Consider the following 21,748-nt stretch of genomic DNA (forward strand, 5'->3'; position numbering starts at 1 on the left):
TCCAGGTGGGAAAGGGCAGTGTGGAGTGCGATTTGAGATTGCGGCTCTGTGAATCTGTTGGAGCGGTATGCGATTTGTAGTGGGTCTAGGGTTTCCAGCATGATTTGACACCTCCAACACCGCCAAAACAACCGCTATGTTGATGTTGGCTAAAGCAGATCTGATTGAATCAAGCCCTTAAAAGCTGCTTGTCACACTGCTGCCTATTGAGGTTTGGCAGCCCGCGTATTAATTGGGTTGTTTCTAGGGGAATTTCAGTGGTTTAGAAATAGCACTATCTTCTGTCTGTCGATAAGGCAAACAAAAAATGATGCATGACACTATGTCTGATGCTAGTCAATAATAACCTGTTGAACTAAATTCTAGATTGACACATTTAACCAAAGAGCCATATTTCTTCTGGCATTTTCCGTTGATAAAACTGTCATTATGCTCTTATACTCAGGGCTGATGTGAAGTTTGTGCGTTTCACTGCCAGACATTCTATTGACAAAACAGAACAGTCACCAGGGGATACAAGGCTTTGTAGAGGAAAATGAAGGCTGTGGAACGCAATATGAAACAGTATTTCCAAAATCGTTATTTGCCGTGATGACTCAACTAAAGCCAAATGAACATAACATCCTGTTTCTAGGCACAGCCCAGTCTAATAGGAACCCGCCGTTTCAAAAACCCTTACAGAGGACGTTATTGCCATGTAAATGCATCATTGTTGTTTTACCTGTGCCTTTCTTGCAGACGTAGGGCAGGTTATAGTTGCAGGGCACATCGTTCCACTTGCCATCCTCATGGGCGATGGTCACCACACAATCCTCTCCACCCGCGAAGAAGTTATCAGGCTGGCTCTCTCGCCAGTTCTCATATACCTACACAATACCACACAAGTATGTTACATTGTAATAATTTTCTATTATACTGTAGTCATGCTAAATTGGCTTTAAATCTGTTATAAACTAATAATCACCCAGTTATACATCTGTAGTTCAACTTTACACATATTATTCCAACTGTGAGTATCAAGTACAGGTATAAATCACATATATTCACAAACTGAGCACAATATGACATCTTATTGACAGAGAGGAATATCGAATCTCACCAGGTCATTGACATCAGTCCATTGGAAGTCCTCCTCCACTGTGCGATCATTCAGGCCAATCCAGGCGTTATCATGGCCCAGACCATTGATGAACTCCTGCTCTGTGACTGAGGTGATACTACTAAGATGGGCGCTGTGCACTCTGCAGTCCTTCTCTGCATCCTCCCAGGTGTGTCTGTGAGAGAAGTACCTGAAGTGGAGAAACAGGTAGATGTCATTTCAGTAGAATAACATAGGATATATTATTGCTATTATGTTGAGAGGTATTTCATAGCACTGTTTCCACCCGGTTGTAACCTCTGTACAGTGCATTCAGAAAGTACTCAGACCCCTTGACTTTTTCCAACATTTTGTTACGTTATCGCCTTATTCTAAATCGTCATAATGACAAAGCAAATGTACACTACCGTCCAAAAGTTTCAGAATAACGTTCTCATTCCAGGGTTTTTATTTATTTGGACTATTTTCTACATTGTAGAATACTAGTGAAGAAATGAAATACTAGTAAACTATGAAATAACACATATGGAATCATGTAGTAACCAAAAATGTGTTAACACAAATCTAAATATATTTTATATTTGAGATTCTTCAAATAGCCACCTTTTGACTTGATGACAGCTTTGCACACTCTTGGCATTTTCTCAAATAGCTTCATGGAGGTAGTCATCTGAAATGCATTTAAATGAACAGGTTTGCCTTTTTAAAAGTTAATTTGTGGAATTTATTTCCTTCTTAATGCATTAGAGCCAATCAGTTGTTTTGTGACAAGGTAGGGGGGTATACAAAAGCCCTATTTGCTAAAAGAGCAAGTCCATAGTATGGCAAGAACAGCTCAAATAAGCAAAGAGAAATTACCGTCCATCATTATTTTCAGACATGAAGGTCAGTCAATACGGAAATTTCAAAAACTTAATCGCTATGATGAATGCACTGTCTCATGAGGACCGCCACAGGAAAGCTAGACCCAGAGTTACCTCTGCTGCAGAGGATAAGTTCATTACAGTTAACTGCACCTCAGATTGCAGCCCAAATAAATGCTTCACAGAGTAACTGACACATCTCAACATCAACCTGTTCAGAGGAGACGGCGTGAATCAGGCCTTCATGGTCAAAATGCTGCAAAGAATCCACTACTAAAGGACACTAATAATAATAAGAGACTTGCTTGGGCCAAGAAACACGTGCAATGGACATTAGACCGTTGGATATCTGTCCTTTGGTCTTATGAGTCCAAATTTGAGATATTTGGTTCCAACCGCTGTGTCTTTGTGATACGTGAGGGTGAATGGATTATCTCTACATGTGTATTTCCCACCGTAAAGCATGAAGGAGGAGGTGTGATGGTGCTTTGCTAGTGACACTGTCAGTGATTTATTTAGAATTCAAGTCACACTTAACCAGCATGGCTACTACAGCATTCTGCAGCGATACGCCATCCCATCTGGTTTGGGCTTAGTGGGACTATCGTTTGTTTTTCAACAGGACAATGACCCAACACACCTCCAGGCTGTGTAAGAGCTATTTGACCAAGAAGGAGGGTAATGGAGTGCTGCATCAGATGACCTGGCCTCCACAATCACCCAACCTCAACCCAATTGAGATGGTTTGGGATCAGCTCTACTGACAATTTCTTCAACCTCATGGCTTGGTTTTTGATTTTATATGCACTGTCAACTGTGGGACCTAATATAGACTGGTGCATCAAATCATGTCCAATCAAGTGAATTTACCACAGGTGGACTCCAATCAAGTTGTAGAAACATCTCAAGGATGATCAATGGAAACAGGATGCACTTGAGCTCAATTTAGAGTCTCATAGCATAAGGTCTGAATACTTATGTACAGTGCCTTGCGAAAGTATTCGGCCCCCTTGAACTTTGCGACCTTTTGCCACATTTCAGGTTTCAAACATAAAGATATAAAACTGTATTTTTTTGTGAAGAATCAACAACAAGTGGGACACAATCATGAAGTGGAACGACATTTATTGGATATTTTAAACTTTTTTAACAAATCAAAAACTGAAAAATTGGGCGTGCAAAATTATTCAGCCCCCTTAAGTTAATACTTTTTAGCGCCACCTTTTGCTGCGATTACAGCTGTAAGTCGCTTGGGGTATGTCTCTATCAGTTTTGCACATCGAGAGACTGACATTTTTTCCCATTCCTCCTTGCAAAACAGCTCGAGCTCAGTGAGGTTGGATGGAGAGCATTTGTGAACAGCAGTTTTCAGTTCTCTCCACAGATTCTCAATTGGATTCAGGTCTGGACTTTGACTTGGCCATTCTAACACCTGGATATGTTTATTTTTGAACCATTCCATTGTAGATTTTGCTTTATGTTTTGGATCATTGTCTTGTTGGAAGACAAATCTCCATCCCAGTCTCAGGTCTTTTGCAGACTCCATCAGGTTTTCTTCCAGAATGGTCCTGTATTTGGCTCCATCCATCTTCCCATCAATTTTAACCATCTTCCCTGTCCCTGCTGAAGAAAAGCAGGCCCAAACCATGATGCTGCCACCACCATGTTTGACAGTGGGGATGGTGTGTTCAGCTGTGTTGCTTTTACGCCAAACATAACGTTTTGCATTGTTGCCAAAAAGTTCAATTTTGGTTTCATCTGACCAGAGCACCTTCTTCCACATGTTTGGTGTGTCTCCCAGGTGGCTTGTGGCAAACTTTAAACGACAATTTTTATGGATATCTTTAAGAAATGGCTTTCTTCTTGCCACTCTTCCATAAAGGCCAGATTTGTGCAATATACGACTGATTGTTGTCCTATGGACAGAGTCTCCCACCTCAGCTGTAGATCTCTGCAGCTCATCCAGAGTGATCATGGGCCTCTTGCTGCATCTCTGATCAGTCTTCTCCTTGTATGAGCTGAAAGTTTAGAGGGACGGCCAGGTCTTGGTAGATTTGCAGTGGTCTGATACTCCTTCCATTTCAATATTATCGCTTACACAGTGCTCCTTGGGATGTTTAAAGCTTGGGAAATCTTTTTGTATCCAAATCCGGCTTTAAACTTCTTCACAACAGTATCTCGGACCTGCCTGGTGTGTTCCTTGTTCTTCATGATGCTCTCTGCGCTTTTGACGGACCTCTGAGACTATCACAGTGCAGGTGCATTTATACGGAGACTTGATTACACACAGGTGGATTGTATTTATCATCATTAGTCATTTAGGTCAACATTGGATCATTCAGAGATCCTCACTGAACTTCTGGAGAGAGTTTGCTGCACTGGGGCTGAATAATTTTGCACGCCCAATTTTTCAGTTTTTGATTTGTTAAAAAAGTTTTAAATATCCAATAAATGTCGTTCCACTTCATGATTGTGTCCCACTTGTTGTTGATTCTTCACAAAAAAATACAGTTTTATATCTTTATGTTTGAAGCCTGAAATGTGGCAAAAGGTCGCAAAGTTCAAGGGGGCCGAATACTTTCGCAAGGCACTGTAAATAAGGTATGTTTTTAAAATAAAATTGACAAACATTTCTAAAAATCAGTTTTTTCTTTATCATTATGGTGTGTTGTGTGTAGATTGCTGAGGAAAAAATAATATTTAATCAATTTTAGAATAAGGCTGTAACATAACAAAATGTGGAAAAAGTCAAGGGGTCTCTACACTTTCCGAAGGCACTGTATATGACACTGTTTGATTTGCGATGAATGTTTAGATGCAAAGTTTGTAGAACGGTATTATTTTCACACGCACCTGTAGCAGTGGCCATGGAACTTCCTCCATCCATGTTCACAACTCTCAACATCTAAGAGTAGAGGGAGAAAGGAGAGAGGTGGAGGGATGGAGGGAGGAGAGAGGGATAGGCGAGAGAGGTAAGTGTGTGGAAGATGGGAGACAGATAAAGGAGGCAAGGAAGAGAGAAAGAGATTGAGTGAAAGAGATAGGGGAGGGAAAGAGAGATGAAAAGAGGGACAGTGACAGAGAAAAGAAGAGCGAGAGGTGGATCAAAAGGAGAGAAGATTATTCTATATACCCTTTCAACCTTCCATCCAGTATTGTACCTCTCAAGACCTGTAAGGACACATATTAATGGTGTTAAGATCCTGTGAGAGTGAATGAAACACTAAACCTACAATCATGGATCCTGCATTTCCATTCTCAGCACACGTTGTTCCCTTTTCTGCATAGGCAGGACTCATTATTGTGCATTACGAGGACCCATTAATAACTACGGGTTATGTATTCATTCATCCTCATTGCTATTAGTGTTTCTGCACACACGGGGGAGGACAAATGAGGAGTTGTGGGCGGCTGTCTGACTCTGAAGCCAGCGAGGTGTGTGCGTGTCTGCGCTCCTTTCAGTGTGTGCGTGCGTGTGTTTCGGTGTACATATATCAGGCAGCTCTCTGCAGCACAGTGACAGGTACAGATATAATGCCTGATAGCCAGTGAGTGATACTCCAGGGGTGCCAAGGTGAATGGCAAGGCACTGGAGCGACGAACTGCCCTTGCTGTCTCTGCCTGTCCAGCACCCCTCTCTCCACTGGGATTCTCTGCCTCTGACCCTATTACGGGAACTGAGTCACTGGCTTACTAGTGCTCTTCCATGCCGTCCCTAGGAGGGGTGCTTCACTCGAGTGGGTTGAGTCACAGACGTCATCTTCCTGTCCGGTTTTGTACCACCTCGGGCTTGTGCGGTGGAGGAGATCTTCGTGGGCTATACTCAGCCTTGTCTCAGGGTACTATGTTGGTGGTCTGTTGATATCTCTCTAGTGTTGTGGGGGCTGTGCATTGGCAAAGTGGGTGGGGTTATATCCTGCCTGGTTGGTCCTGTCCGTGGGTATCGTCGGACGGGGCCACAGTGTCCCCCCGACCCACCCCTGTCTCAGTTTCCAGTATTTATGCTGCAATAGTCTATGTACCGGGGGACTAGGGTCAGTCTGTTGTATCTGGTGTATGATCCCTCCAATTCTCTCCCTCTCTCTCTCCCAGCCCTAGGACCATGCCTCAGGACTATCTGGCCTGATGACTCCTGGCTGTCCCCAGTCCCCCTGGTCGTGCTGCTGCTCCAGTTTCAACAGTTCTTCCTGCGGCTAGGGAACCCTGACCTGTTCAACGGATGTGCTACCTTGTCCCCGACCTGCTGTTTTCAACCTTCTCCTCCTCTCTACCGCACCTGCTGTCTAGACCTCTTAATGATCGGCTATGAAAGGCCAACTAACATTTACTCCTGAGGTACTTAAAAAAAAAATCAGGTAAGCTAAGCTTAATCAGGTAGGCTAGTTGAGAACAAGTTCTCATTTACAACTGCGACCTGGCCAAGATAAAGCAAAGCATAATTGAAGGAAGCTCAGGGACGAGGTAAAAGAGACAGATGAGGAACACAAACAACAACACAGAGTTACACATGGAATAAACAAACATACAGTCAATAACACAATAGAAAAAAGTATATATACAGTGTGTGCAAATGAGGTAAGATAAGAGAGGTAAGACAATAAATAGGCCACAGTGGCGAAAAATAATTACAATTTAGCAATTAAACACTGGCGTGATAGATGTGCAAGTAGAGATGAATGTGCAAGTAGAGATACTGGGGTGCAGAGGAGCAAAACAAATAAATAACAGTATGGGGATGAGGTAGTTGCTTTGACAGCTGGTGCTTAAAGTTAGTGAGGGAGATATGAGTCTCCAGCTTCAGTGATTTTTGCAATTCGTTCCAGTCATTGGCAGCAGAGAACTGGAAGGAAAGGAGGCCAAAGTAGGATTTAGCTTTTAGGGTGACCAGTGAAATATACCTTCTGGAGCACGTGCTATGGGTGGGTGCTGCTATGGTGACTAGTGAGCTGAGATAAGGTGGGGCTTTACCTAGCAAAGACTTAGATGATCTGGAGCCAGGAGGTTTGCCGACAAATATGAAGTGAGAGCCAGCCAACGAGAGCATACAGGTCGCAGTGGTGGGTTGTATATGAGCCTTTGGTAACAAAACGGATGGCACTGTGATAGACTGCATCCAATTTGCTAAGTAGCGTGTTGGAGGCTATTTTGTAAATGACATCGCCAAAGTCAATCTGATCGGTAGGATAGTCAGTTTTACGAGGGTATGTTTGGCAGCATGAGTGAAGGATGCTTTGTTGCGAAATAGGAAGCAGATTCTAGATTTAATTTTGGATTGGAGATGCTTAATGTGAGTCTGGAAGGAGAGTTTACAGTCTAACCAGACACCTAGGTATTTGTAGTTGTCCACATATTCTAAGTCCGAACCGTCCAGAGTAGTGACGCTGGACGGGCGGGCAGGTATGGGCAGCGATCGGTTGATTTAATTTTACTTGCATTCACAGTTTTTCTCAATTGCTAAAACACTAAAACCCATTGGCTGAACAAAGTTCTCAGTTGCCTGGACTCATTTAGCTAATTATGCAGTCTGTTATCAGTACCTTAAACCATTTCACATGGTAAAACACAATTTTCAGATCTCACTTAGTCTTTTCAGCAAAACTATAAACACATTCTCATTCTCAAAACACATTCTGCACTCTAATGCACATGTCATCCATACTGGTAAACACAAGTGGCAATCAAATACAAGTAGAGAAGACATGTCATTGATTCAACACAAGCACTCAAAATTGATTTAACCTGTTTCAAATGATGCGACACAACCTATATAAGCCAGTTCAGAGAGCAAACAGGATGTTGAAGGTGGGAAGGAGAAAGTCTGAGAATGGATAGAAGAAACAATGTGAGAGGACGAGGACGAGTGCGTATGCGAGGTGGGCGACAAGGAGGAGGGCAAGAAAGACGAAGAGGAGGACGAAGAGGAAGAGGAAGACAAAGAGTGGAAATATCTGATAAAATTCAAGCAACAGTTATAGACCATGTTCTTGTCCATGGACTGACAATGAGGGAAGCAGGACTTAGAGTGCAACCCAATTTGAGCCGATTTTCTGTGTCCACCATAGTAAGGACATTCAGAGAAGAGAACAGGTACAGTATACAACTGTATTTTTGTAATTGCAAATTTACTGTACTATACTATATGCAGCTGTTTCAATAGACATTTGTAAAGTTAATCACTGTATGTATTGTACTGCATGAATATGTTTTGTAACTGCACAACTACTTTTTGTAGAATTGCAAGGTTGCCACATGCAGGTGGAAGGACAGCTATATTCACTCAGCAGCAAGAGGCCCTTATAGTTGGCATGGTCCTTCAATACGACTCAGAGAAATCCAGGAACGAGTGATACAAGACAACACACACTTCCAGGGAATTGACAGTGTGAGCATTTCCACAATTGACCGTGTCCTCCATCATAACAGGATGCGAATGAAACAAGTATACAGAGTACCTTTTGAGCACAACTCACCAAGGGTGAAAGAACTGCGAGCTCAGTATGTACAAGTACTGTAAGTATACATTCAGAAACATTTACTGTAATCCAGATTGTCTACAGTACTAACACATACTATGTGAATGACATTACTCTTCAATACATACAATGTATGTGAATCAGAAGCCTAATTGTACTCTACAGTATAGCACTGTCTCTGTACGACTTACAAAATCCTACATACAGTATATTGTATTTCTACACAGACAATATTTGACTTGGAATCCTTGGACAGACCCCATGAGTTCATCTTCGTCGATGAAGCAAGCTTCAATCTAACAAAGAGGAGAAGGAGAGGCCAAAACATGATTGGACAGCGGGCCATTGTTGAAGTCCCTGGTTAACGAGGTGGCAATGTCACAATCTGTGCTGCAACCATGGTGTTCTACATCATCATGTTAGGCCATATAACACCCAGCACCTTCTAAGACTTATTGCCAATCTAAGAGATATTTTATTTGAGCAGCAGGTTCAAGAGCAGCAGGGTCAAGAGCTAAATGAGAATCCAATTCCCACCTATGTGATAGTGTGGGACAATGTCAGTTTCCACCAAGCTGCTCAGGTAAGGGAATGGTTTAACATCAATGGGCAGTTTATGAACTTGTACCTCCCTCCATACTCGCCTTTCTTGAATCCGATTGAGGAGTTTTTCTCCTCTTGGAGATGGAAAGTGTATGATAGACAACCCTACACCAGAGTAAATCTGCTGCAAGCCATTGATTTAGCCTGTGGTGATATAGGTGAGGAATCATGTCAGGGCTGGATACGGCACACAAGAGGCTTCTTCCCCCGTTGCCTCAGGAGAGACAATATTGCTTGTGATGTCGACGAAGTGCTCTGGCCTGACCCAGCCCAAAGACAAGAAGAAGCACACTGATCACATGTTTACTCCTTTGGTTTTTGTCCCTTTTAGTATTGCATACTGTAGTACAGTGCATTGTAGGCTGTATACTGTACAATGGACAAATTGTATGGCCCTGAACATTGTGCTTTCCATTTATTTCCATTTATTAACAGTACTGACTGCTCAATAGATTTTGACTGGTTGCAGGTTCATATCAACAAAGAACAAGAATTACAGTATCACGGAGACAAAGGACACGTTTGTGAGATGCAGGGTACAGTACTGTACAAATGGGGGTACAGGGAGGAGGAAGAACAAAAAACAAAATTGCAAAGAGCAAAGCAGAGTAGTAATTTCTGATCAATTTTGAGCTACTATGATAGAACATGTTTTCGTTCATCAAAAGACAATGACGGAAAAATATGAATATTGTTTTAGATTAAAAATGTACTTCTCCCTGAGAATTGTATGTTTTGAACAATGTGTTTTCTATTTTTCGGTGTATTGTTTACTGACTGCTTGAGAATGTATATCATTTTGATCACTTTGTTTATGATTTGAGAGCAGTGTTTGATTTTGAACACAGGTAACACTGTTTTGAAGCGAATGTTTCATTTTTGCGAGAGGAGTCAGAGGTTATGTAAATAGTGCCTGAAGATGAGGTTTTGTGTTTAATGTTTTCAGGAAATGGAGCAAGGTTGTGTTTTAGCAATTGAGAAAAACTGTAAGAGCAGTTGGAGGCCATGGAAGGAGAGTTGTGTGACATTGAAGCCTGTCTGGAGGTTAGTTAACACAGTGTCCAAAGAAGGGCCAGAAGTATACAGAAGGGTGTTGTCTGCGTAGAGGTGGATCAAAGAATCACCAGCAGCAAGAGCGACATCATTGATGTATACAGAGAAAAGAGTCGGCCCGAGAATCTAACCCTGTGTCACCCCCATAGAGCCTGCCAGAGGTCCGGACAGCAGGCCCTCCGATTTGACACACTGAACTCTTATCTGAGAAGTAGTTGGTAAACCAGGCGGGGCAGTCATCTGAGAAACCAAGGCTGTTGAGTCTGCCGATAAAAATGTGGTGATTGACAGAGTCAAAAACCTTGGTCAGATGGATGAATACAGCTGCACAGTATTGTCTCTCATCATTGGCGGTTATGATATCGTTTAGGACCTCGAGCGTGGCTGAGGTGCACCTATGACCAGCTCGGAAACCAGATTGCATAGCGGAGAAGGTACGGTGGGATTCGAAATGGTTGGTGATCTGTGTGTTAACGTGGCTTTTGAAGACCTTAAAAAGGCAGGGTAGGATAGATATAGGTCTGTAGCAGTTTGGATCTAGAGAGCCTCTCCCTTTGAAGAGGGGGATGACCGCTGCAGCTTTTCAATCTTTGGGGATCTCAGACGATACGAAAGAGAGGTTGAAAAGGCTAGTAATAGGGGGTTGCAACAATTTCGGCTGATAATTTTAGAAAGAGAGGGTCCAGATTGTCTAGCACTGCTGATTTGTAGGGGTCCAGATTTTGCAGCTCTTTCAGAACATTTGAGTGAAGGAGAAATGGTGGAGGTTTGCGCAAGTTGCTGTGGGGGTTGCAGGGCTGTTGACCTGGGTAAATGCTTATTGAAATTCTTAATTATTGTGGATTTATCGGTGGTGACAGTGTTTCCTAGCCTCAGTGCAGTGGGCAGCTGGGAGGAGGTGCTCATATTCTCCATGGAGTTTACAGTATCCCAGATCTTTTTGGAGTTTGTGCTGCAAAATGCAAATTTCTGTTTGAAAAGGCTAGCGTTTGCTTTCCTAACTGCCTGTGTACATTGGTTCATAACTTCCCTGAAAAGTTGCATATCGTGGGGGCTATTCGATGCTAATGCCGTACGCCACAGGATGTTTTTGTGCTGGTCAAGGGCAGTCAGGTCTGGAACGAACCACGGGCTATATCTGTTCCTGGTTCAAATTTCTTTGAATGGGGCATGCTTATTTAAGATTGTGAGGAAAGCACTTTTAAAGAATAGCCAGGCATCTTCTACTGATGGATTAAGGTCAATACCCTTCCAGGATACCCGGGCCAGGTCAATTAGAAAGGCCTGCTCGCTGAAGTGTTTTAGGGAGCGTTTGACAGTGATGAGGGGTGGTCGTTTGACCACAGATCCATTACGGATGCAAGCAATGAGGCAGTGATCGCTGACATCCTGGTTGAAGACAGCAGAGGTGTATTTGGAGGGCAGGTTGGTTAGGATGATATCTATGAGGGTGCCTGTGTTTACGGATTTGGGGTTGTACCTGGTAGGTTCATTGATCATTTGTGTGAGATTGAGGGCATCAAGCTTAGATTGTAGGATGGCCGGGGTGTTAAGCATGTCCCAGTTTAGGTCACCTAACAGCACAAGCTCTGAAGATAGATGGGGGGCAATCAATTCACATATGGTGTCCAGAGCACAGCTGGGGTCAGAAGGTGGTCTATAGCAAGCGGCAATGGTGAGAGACTTGTTTCTGGAAAGGTGGATTTTTAAAAGTAGAAGCTCAAATTGTTTGGGCACAGACCTGGATAGTAAGACAGAACTCTGCAGGCTATCTCTGCAGTAGATTGCAACTATGCCCCCTTTGGCAATTCTATCTTGTCGGAAAATGTTATAGTTAGAGATTGAAATTTCAGGGTTTTTGGTGGCCTTCCTAATCCAGGATTCAGACAAGGCTAGGATATCCGGGTTGGCAGAGTGTGCTAAAGCAGTGTATAAAACAAACTTAGGGAGGAGGCTTCAAATGTTAACATGCATGAAACCAAGGCTATTTCGGTTACAGAAGTCAACAAATGAGAGCGCCTGGGGAATGGGAGTGAAGTTAACCTCTACATCACCAGAGGAGCAGAGTAGGATAAGGGTACGGCTAAGGGCTATAAGAACACAGCCAGAAGAGGACTGGCCACCCCTCAGAGCCTGGTTCCTCTCTAGGTTTCTTCCTAGGGTCCTGCCTTTCTAGGGAGTTTTTCCCAGCCACTGTTCTTCTACACCTGCATTGCCTGCTATTTGGGGTTTTAGGCTGGGTTTCTGTATAACACTTTGTGACATCTGCTGATATAAAAAGGGCTTTATAAATACATTTGACTGATTGATTGATTGATAGTGCACTGTGATGTTAGCCGCTGATCCAGCTGTAAGCCGATACTGCACATAATGCTGATCAAGATGATCTGGATCACAGCCGGCTGCTGTAGACTGCTGATAGCAGTCAGGCAACATCATCCTGATCCCTGTAGATACTGTATCTAGGTATTTACTGTCGACACGTTTATAGAGCTACACATATAGAAGTAGCAAAAACAAAACATCAACATTATTTTCCATAAGGTTAAATGGTTAAATGTGAGTTATGGTTAAATGTGAGACTTGATTGAAAGCTCCATTAAAACATGCGCCTGTATAATTTGGAGAAGTGTATGTTAGATGAAAGTCTCTCTCTGTTTAGGCTGTGTGTATTGACTATAGTGTGTTTCCATGCTTGCGCCATGTGTTGACCAGTGTGTATTCACTGTCTTACCCTTCTCACAGGTGTCTCCTGCGTAGCTGGGCAGACAGAGGCAGACAAACGAGTGGATCTTGTCGATGCAGGTGCCTCCGTTTAGACATGGACTGGACTGGCAGTCATCCACGTCTGTTAGAAAAAACACACACAGCACCGGTTGGAGAGTCCTAGAGTAACCGTCCACTTTAAATCAAATCAAATTGTATTAGTCACATGCGCCGAATACAACAGTTAGACCTTACAGTGAAATGTTTACTTATGAGCCCCTAACCGACAATGCAGTTTACAAAAATACAGGTAAGAATAAGAGATAAAAGAGGAGCAGTAAAAAAAATAACAATATATACAGGGTGTACCGGTACAGAGTCAATGTGGAGGCTATATATAGGGGGTACCGGTACAGAGTCAATGTGGAGGCTATATACAGGGGGTACCGGTACAGAGTCAATGTGGAGGCTATATACAGGGGGTACCGGTACAGAGTCAATGTGGAGGCTATATACAGGGGGTACCAGTACAGAGTCAATGTGGAGGCTATATACAGGGGGTACCGGTACAGAGTCAATGTGGAGGCTATATACAGGGGGTACCGGTACAGAGTCAATGTGGAGGCTATATACAGGGGGTACCAGTACAGAGTCAATATGGAGGCTATATACAGGGTGTACCAGTACAGAGTCAATGTGGAGGCTATATACAGGGTATTATGGTACAGAGTCAATGTGGAGGCTATATACAGGGGGTACCGGTACAGAGTCAATGTGGAGGCTATATACAGGGGGTACCGGTACAGAGTCAATGTGGAGGCTATATACAGGGGGTACCGGTACAGAGTCAATGTGGAGGCTATATACAGGGGGTACCAGTACAGAGTCAATGTGGAGGCTAGATACAGGGGATACTGGTACAGACTCAATGTGGAGGCTATATACAGAGGGTACCGGTACAGAGTCAATGTGGGGGCGGTTAGTTGAGGTAGTATGTACATGTAGGTAGAGTTAATTAAAGTGACTATGCATAGATGACAACAGAGAGTGGCAGTGGTGTGGAGAGGAGAGGGGAGGGGGGGGGGGGCAATGTGAATAGACTGGGTAGCCATTTGACTAGATGTTCAGGAGTCTTATGGCTTGGGGGTAGAAGCTTTTTAGAAGCCTCTTGGACCTAGAATTGGCGCTCCGGTACTGCTTGCCATGCGGTAGCAGAGAGTACAGTCTATGACTGGGGTGGCTGGAGTTCTCTGACACCGCCTGGTATATAGGTCCTGGATGGCAGGAAACTTGGCCCCAGTGATGTACTGGGCCGTTCGCATTACCCTCTGTAGTGCATTGCGGTCGGACGCCGCGCAGTTATCATACCAGGCAGTGATGCAACCAGTCAGGATGCTCTTGATGGTGCAGCTGTAGAACCTTTTGCGGATCTGAGGACCCATGCCAAATATTTTCAGTCTCCTGAGGGGAAATAGGTTTGTCGTGCCCTCTTCACGACTGTCATGGTGTGCTTGGACCATGTTAGTTTGTTGGTGATGTGGACATCAAGGAACATGAAGCTCTCAACCTGCTCCACTACAGCATCGTCGATGAGAATGGGGGCGTGCTCGGTCCTCTTTTTCCTGTAGTCCACAATCATCTCCTTTGTCTTGATCACGTTGAGGGAGAGGTTTAGACTCGTTCACTCAAGTTCACTGGCTATGCACACAGACCTTGCACAAATACTTTTCCTGTAAACCAAGCATTTGACGACAGTGGGCAAATTGTGGAAAAATTCCAGCTAAGCTTGGTCTAAATGATTCGGGATAGAGTAAAGAGAACAATGTCCACAGCTGACATTCTCCCAGAGGTGATTCATTGGTGTAACACAAAGGAAAGATGTTTTCTATGTCCATCAACTGCAGCAGTGGTTGCTGTGGGAACAACACTTTTATTTGATTTATTTAACTAGGCAAGTCGGTAAAGAACAAATTCTTATCTACAATGATGGTCTACCCTGGCCAAACCTGGACGACGCTGAGCCAATTGTGCCTCGTCCTATGGGACTCCCAATCACGGCCAGATGTGATGCAGCCTGGATTCAAACCAGGTACTGCAGTGACACCTCTTGCACTGAGATGCAGTGTCTTAGACCACTGTGCCACTCGCCACACTAACTAAATTCACCAGGAAATTGTATCCAAATCCAACCATTTTGAAGACCACTCTTGACCTCAACAACATTTTCTGTAACATTTTTGCAAACAATGTCTGTTTTGACCACTACCCCCAACAAGTTAGACAAACCGTTAGAGCTTTTGGAAGATTTGGCTACTTCTCTGTGTCTTTAGCCGAGCAGTTAAGAGCGTTGGGCCACTAAGTCGAAAGGTCGCTGGTTCAATTCCCAGAGATGGGTGGATAACCCCCAACAAAAACTGTCCCCCCCGGTGCCGATGACGTGGATGTCGATATGGCAGCGCCCCGCACCTCTCTGATTCAGAGGGGTTGGGTTAAATATGGAAGATACATTTTGGGTGAATGCATTCAGTTGTGCAACTGACTTCGTATCCCCCTTCGATTTCTTGCACTAACACGTGTCTTTTCTTACTAGCACTGACTTTGCCAATGGCTGCTTTATTGAGTAAAAGTTACTGTGAATGCACCGACTGTAAGTGGTTCTGGGTAAGAGCTTCTACAAAATTACTCAAATGTAAAGGTAAATGTTTTGTAAGGGAGAAGGATAATTTAATTCTCACCATGGCAACTCAAGATTACTGTGGATGTTTCTGTTTTCCTGTTCTTTGTCCCTCTCCTTCCTACTTCATGAATCAGGGCGCCCTGAGAGTACTTCAGAGCCAATTCACTTATTTCATTATTCCTGTGCCAAGCTCAAGGTAGCGAGAGCCATCTCTCTCTCTCCATCAATTCAAGGGGCTTTATTGGCATGGGAAGCATATGTTTACATTGCCAAGCAAGTGAAATAGATAAGAAACAAAAGTGAAATAATCAAAAATGAACAGTAAACATTACACTCACTAAAGTTCCAAAAGAATAGAGACATTTCAAATGTCATATTATGACTATATACAAAAGGGAAAATAAATAAACATAAATATGGGTTGTATTTACCTCTCGTTGGCTTTGTGTTCAGGTTACCTGATGAAATTGCTGTACAATATGATCTTGTTGCCATCTGATGCACATTCAGATGTCATAAATCAACACTGCAGAGCTCTTCCTGTCCTCTGCCGTGCCTTGATTGTATTACTGTTGATGATATCTGGAAATGTCCATGTACATCCTGGCCCACCTACAGTTGCTAGACTCAATTCTGACTTGTGCTCTGATATCTGCTTCACTGATTTATTATCTCGTAAAAGCCTGGGTTTTCTGCACGTTAACACTAGAAGCTTATTACCTAAAATGGATCAATTGAATGTGTGGGTTCACAGCTCCAATCCAGATGTGTTGGTTATTACTGAGACGTGGTTAAGGAAGAGTGTTTTGAATACTGATATTAACCTTACTGGTTATAACCTTTTCGGCAAGACAGATCTTCCAAAGGTGGGGGAGTGGCAGTCTTTACCAATGATCACCTTCAGTGCTCGGTTGTCTCCACCAAATCTGTCCCCAAACAATTTTATTTGCTGGTTTTAAGCATTAAACATTCAAATAGCTATCGTCCTCCATCAGCACCGGCCTGTACCCTACCTGTCCTAAGCTCTCTCCTGGCCCCTTACACTAAGTCTGAATTTGTCCTGCTAGGTGACCTAAACTGGGACATACTTAACCCACCTCACCAAGTCCTAAAGTAATGGGACTCCCTAAATCTTTCTCAGATTATTACCAATCCCACGAGGTATGACTCCAAACACCCAGAAAATGCTCCTCTCCTCAATGTTATCCTCACAAATAATCCTGATAGCTATTAGTCTGGTGTTTTCTGTAATGATCTTAGTGATCACTGTTTTATAACCTGTGTTCGTAAAGGCTGCTCAGTGAAATGACCTGTCCTGATATGTCATAGACGCTTGCCACAAAACTTTAATGAGCAAGCCTTCCTTCATGAACTGGCCTCTGTAAATTGGTATAGAATCAGCTTGATCCCCTCTGTCGAAGACACTTGAACCATCTTTTTTGATATTTTCAGTGGTATTGTTAACAAACACGCCCCCGTAAAGAAAATTAGAATTAAAAACGGGTTCAGCCCCTGGTTCGACCGTGATCTTGCAGAGTTACTCCTCCTCAAGAATTACATTTGGCGAAAGGCTCGGCACACGCATACTCAGACTGACTGGGTATCGTTCAGGCAAATGAGAAATAAGTGCACTCAGGCTATCGGAAAGGCCAAAGTTGAGTTACTTTATTTTGTGTTAAATGCTCTATAACAAAGCTTTCTTAGTGTCCAACAAGCTTTCTCTACCCTTAACCTCAACCTTGAACACCTCCAAAACAAAGGTCATTTGGTAAGAATAATGCCCCTCTTCCCACAGGTGTTATTACTACCTCTGAGGGTTTAGAGCTTGAGGTAGTCACCTCATACAAGTACTTGGGAGTATGGCTAGACAGTACACTATCCTTCTCTCAGCACATATCAAAGCTGCAGGCTAAAGTTAAATCTAGACTTGGTTTCCTCAATCGTAATCGCTCTTCTTTCACCCCAGCTGCCAAACTAACCCTGATTCAGATGACCATACTACCCATGCTAGATTACGGAGACATAATTTATAGATCGTCAGGTAAGGGTGCTCTCAAGCGGCTAGATGTTCTTTACCATTGGGCCATCATATTTGCCAAAAATGCTCCTTATAGGACACATCACTGCACTCTATACTCCTCTGTAAACTGGTCATCTCTGTATACTTGCCGCAAGACCCACTAGTTGATGCTCATTTATAAAACCCTCTTAGGCCTGACTCCCCCCTATCTGAGATATCTACTGCAGCCCTCATCCTCCACATACAACACTCGTTCTGCCAGTCACATTCTGTTAAAGGTCCCCAAAGCATACGCATCCCTGGGTCGCTCCTCTTTTCAGTTCGCTGCAGCTAGCGACTGGAACGAGCTGCAACAAACACTCAAACTGGACAGTTTTATCTATGTCTTCATTCAAACACTCAATCATGGACACTTACTGACAGTTGTGGCTGCTTTGTACGATGTATTGTTTTCTCTACCTTATTGACTTTTGTGCTGTTGACTTTGCCCAATAATGTTTGTACCTTGTTTTGTAGTGCTACCATGTTGTGCTGCTACCATGTTGTTGTCATGTGGTGTTGCTACCATGCTGTGTAATCATGTTTTGCTGCCTTGTTACGTTGTTGTCTTAGGTCTCTCTTTATGTGGTGTTGTGTCTCTCTTGTTGTGATGTGTGTTTTGTCCTATATTTATATTGTATTTATTTTTTTAATTCCAGGCCCCCATCCCAGCAGGACGCCTTTTGCCCTTTGGTAGGCCATCATTGTAAATAAGAATTTGTTCTTAACTGACTTGCCTCGTTAAATAAAGGTTAAATAAAATAAAAAATGTACAATAGTGTTCTTCACTGGTTGCCCTTGCTGCTGTGATGGCATATTGTGGTATTTCACCCAATAGATGTGGAAGTTTATCAAAATTGGATTTGCTTTGGAATGCTTTGTGTAATCTGAGGGAAATATGTGTCTCTAATATGGTCATACATTGGGCAGGAGGTTATGAAGTGCAGCTAAGTTTCCACCTCATTCTGTGGGCAGTGAGCACATAGCTTGTTTTCTCTTGAGAGCCATGTCTGCCTACCGTGGCCTTTCTCAATAGCAAGGCCATGCTCACTGAGTCTGTACATTCTCAAAGCTTTCCTTAATTCTTTCTCTCACAGATCTGGGTTCAAATACATGTGTATTTCAGTAGCTGGTATTTAATACACAGCTCAAAACAAGTACTTTTATTTGAGTATTTGAATTGTATTTGTAAAAACCAAATAATCTGCCAAATTGTATTTGAAATACTCAAATACACAGACTCAAATACACTCCCATGGATTTAACCCAGGTGAATAGTATTTGAAATAAGTATTTGAAAATACTGTTTCCAAATACACAAGACCCTGCTAGGTAAAGTCCCCCCTTATCTCAGCTCGCTGGTCACCATTGCATCCCCCACCTGTAGCACACGCTCCAGCAGGTATATCTCTCTAGTCACCCCCAAAACCAATTCTTTCTTTGGCCGCCTCTCCTTCCAGTTCTCTGCTGCCAATGACTGGAACGAACTACAAAAATCTCTGAAACTGGAAACACATCTCCCTCACTAGCTTTAAGCACCAACTGTCAGAGCAGCTCACAGATTACTGCACCTGTACATAGCCCACCTATAATTTAGCCCAAACAACTACCTCTTTCCCTACTGTATTTATTTTATTTATTTATTTATTTTTCTCCTTTGCACCCCATTATTTTTATTTCTACTTTGCACATTCTTCCACTGCAAATCTACCATTCCAGTGATTTCCTTGCTATATTGTATTTACTTCGCCACCATGGCCTTTTTTTGCCTTTACCTCCCTTATCTCACCTCATTTGCTCACATCGTATATAGACCTGTTTATACTGTATTATTGACTGTATGTTTGTTTTACTCCATGTGTAACTCTGTGTTGTTGTATGTGTCGAACTGCTTTGCTTTATCTTGGCCTGGTTGCAATTGTAAATGAGAACTTGTTCTCAACTTGCCTACCTGGTTAAATAAAATAATAAAACATTAAAATATTCAACAAATAAAACATTGAATACTTACATTTAAAAAAATCTATATATATTTCACCTCTATTTAACCTGGCCAAGATAAAGCCAAAGCAGTGTGACACAAACAACAACAGAGTTACACATGGAATAAACAAGCGTACAGTCAGTAACACAATAGAAAAAAAAGAAAGTCTATATACAGTGTGTCAAAATGGCGTGAGGAGGTAAGACAATAAATAGGCCATAGTAGTGAAGTAATTACAGTTTAGCAAATTAGCACTGGAGTGATAGATGAGCAGATGATGATGTGCAAGTAGAAATACTGGTGTGCAAAAGAGCAGAAAAGTAAATTCAAACAATATGGGGATGAGGTAGGTAGATTGGGTGGGCTATTTACAGATGGGCTATGTACAGCTGCAGCGATCGGTTAGCTGCTCAGATAGCTGATGTTTAAAGTTAGTGAGGGACATATAAGTCTCCAGTTTCAGCGATTTTTGCAATTCGTTCCAGTCATTGGCAGCAGACAACTGGAAGGAAAGGCGGCCAAAGGAGGTGTTGGCTTTGGGGACGACCAGTGAGATATACCTGCTAGAGCGCGTGCTACTGGTGGGTGTTTTTATGGTGACCAGTGAGCTGAGATAAAGCAGAGCTTTACCTAGCATAGACTTATAGATAACCTGGAGCCAGTGAGTCTGGCGACTAGAGCATACAGGTCGCAGTGGTGGGTGGTACTGTATAAGGAGCTTTGGTGACAAAGCGAATGGCACTGGGATAGACTGCATCCAGTTTGCTGAGTAGAGTATTGGAAGCTATTTTGTAAATGACATCGCAGAAGTCGAGGATCGGTAGGATAGTCAGTTTTATGAGGGTATGTTTGGCGGCGTGAGTGAAGGAGGCTTTGTTGCGAAATAGAAAGCCGATTCTAGATTTGATTTTGGATTGGAGATGTTTAATATGAGTCTGGAAGGAGAGTTTACAGTCCAGCCAGACACCTAGGTATTTATAGTTGTCCACATATTCTAAGTCAGAACCGTCCAGAGCAGTGATGCTAGTCGGGCAGGCGGGTGCGGGCAGCAAACGGTTGAAAAGCATGCATTTGGTTTTACTAGCGTTTAAGAGCAGTTGGAGGCCTCGGAAGGAGTGTTGTATGGCATTGAAGCTCGTTTGGAGGTTAGTTAACACAGTGTCCAAAGAAGGGCCAGATGTATACAGAATGGTGTCGTCTGCGTAGAGGTGGATCAGGGAATCCCCCGCAGCAAGAGCGACACCGTTGATATATACAGAGAAAAGAGTTGGCCTGAGAATTGAACCCTGTGGTACCCCCATAGAGACTGCCAGAGGTTCGGACAATAGGCCCTCCAATTTGACACACTGAACTCTGTCTGAGAAGTAGTTGGTGAACCAGGCGAGGCAGTCATTTGAGAAACCAAGGCTGTTGAGTCTGCCGATAAGGATACGGTGATTGACAGTGTCGAAAGCCAGGAGGAAAGCATGGCCAGCCGTAGAGAAATGTTTATTGTAATTCTCGATTATCGTGGATTTATCGGTGGTGACAGTGTTACCTAGCCTCAGTGCAGTGGGCAGCTGGGAGGAGGTGCTCTTATTCTCCATGGACTTTACAGTGTCCCAAAACATTTTGGAGTTAGAGCTACAGGATGCAAATTTTTGTTTGAAAAAGCTAGCCTAGCTTTCCTGACTGACTGCGTGTATTGGTTCCTGATTTACCTGAAAAGTTGCATATCGTGGGGACTATTCGATGCTAGTGCAGTCAGCCACAGGATGTTTTTGTGCTGGTCGAGGGCAGTCAGGTCTGGAGTGAACCAAGGGCTATATCTGTTCTTAGTTCTACATTTTTTTGAAAGGGGCATGCATATTTATGATGGTGAGGAAATTACTTTTAAAGAACAACCAGGCATCCTCGACTGACGGAATGAGGTCAATATCCTTCCAGGTATCCAGGTCGATTAGAAAGGCCTGCTCGCAGAAGTGTTTGACAGTGATGAGGGGTGGTTGTTTGACCGCGGACCCATAGCGGATGCAGGCAATGAGGCAGTGATCACTGAGATCCTGATTGAAAACAGCGGAGGGGTATTTGGAGGGCAAGTTGGTCAGGATAATATCTATGAGGGTGCTCATGTTAATGGATTTAGGGTTGTACCTGGTGGATTCCTTGATAATTTGTGTGAGATGGAGGGCATCTAACTTAGATTGTAGGACTGCCGGGGTGTTAAGCATATCCCAGTTTAGGTCACCTAG

The 21,748-nt window shown here is 43.2% G+C and overlaps 1 protein-coding gene and 1 long non-coding RNA gene across 6 annotated transcripts in view; one reads left to right on the forward strand and one right to left on the reverse strand.

Moving 5' to 3' along the window:
- The window catches only part of LOC110509197 (neurocan core protein), a 128,490-nt gene that overhangs the window by 4,407 nt on the left and 102,335 nt on the right, over nt 1-21,748 (reverse strand). For all 5 annotated transcript variants that reach the window (XR_005040220.1, XR_005040219.1, XM_036966524.1 and 2 more), the window contains 4 exons: nt 12,826-12,939; nt 4,816-4,867; nt 1,100-1,289; nt 722-866 (listed from right to left, as the gene is read on the reverse strand). Coding sequence is in view for 3 of the 5 variants with exons in the window: in XM_036966524.1 (XP_036822419.1) it covers nt 722-866; nt 1,100-1,289; nt 4,816-4,867; nt 12,826-12,939 (501 nt within the window). In the remaining 2 variants the exon portion in view is untranslated. The remainder of the gene's footprint in view (nt 1-721; nt 867-1,099; nt 1,290-4,815; nt 4,868-12,825; nt 12,940-21,748) is intronic.
- Nucleotides 7,309-9,002, forward strand: LOC118944845. The gene is made up of 3 exons (XR_005040221.1): nt 7,309-8,049; nt 8,195-8,472; nt 8,663-9,002. It is a non-coding gene; the product is annotated as an uncharacterized LOC118944845 (long non-coding RNA).

This window comes from Oncorhynchus mykiss, chromosome 28, assembly GCF_013265735.2.
Source record: "Oncorhynchus mykiss isolate Arlee chromosome 28, USDA_OmykA_1.1, whole genome shotgun sequence".
Taxonomy (NCBI): domain Eukaryota; kingdom Metazoa; phylum Chordata; class Actinopteri; order Salmoniformes; family Salmonidae; genus Oncorhynchus; species Oncorhynchus mykiss.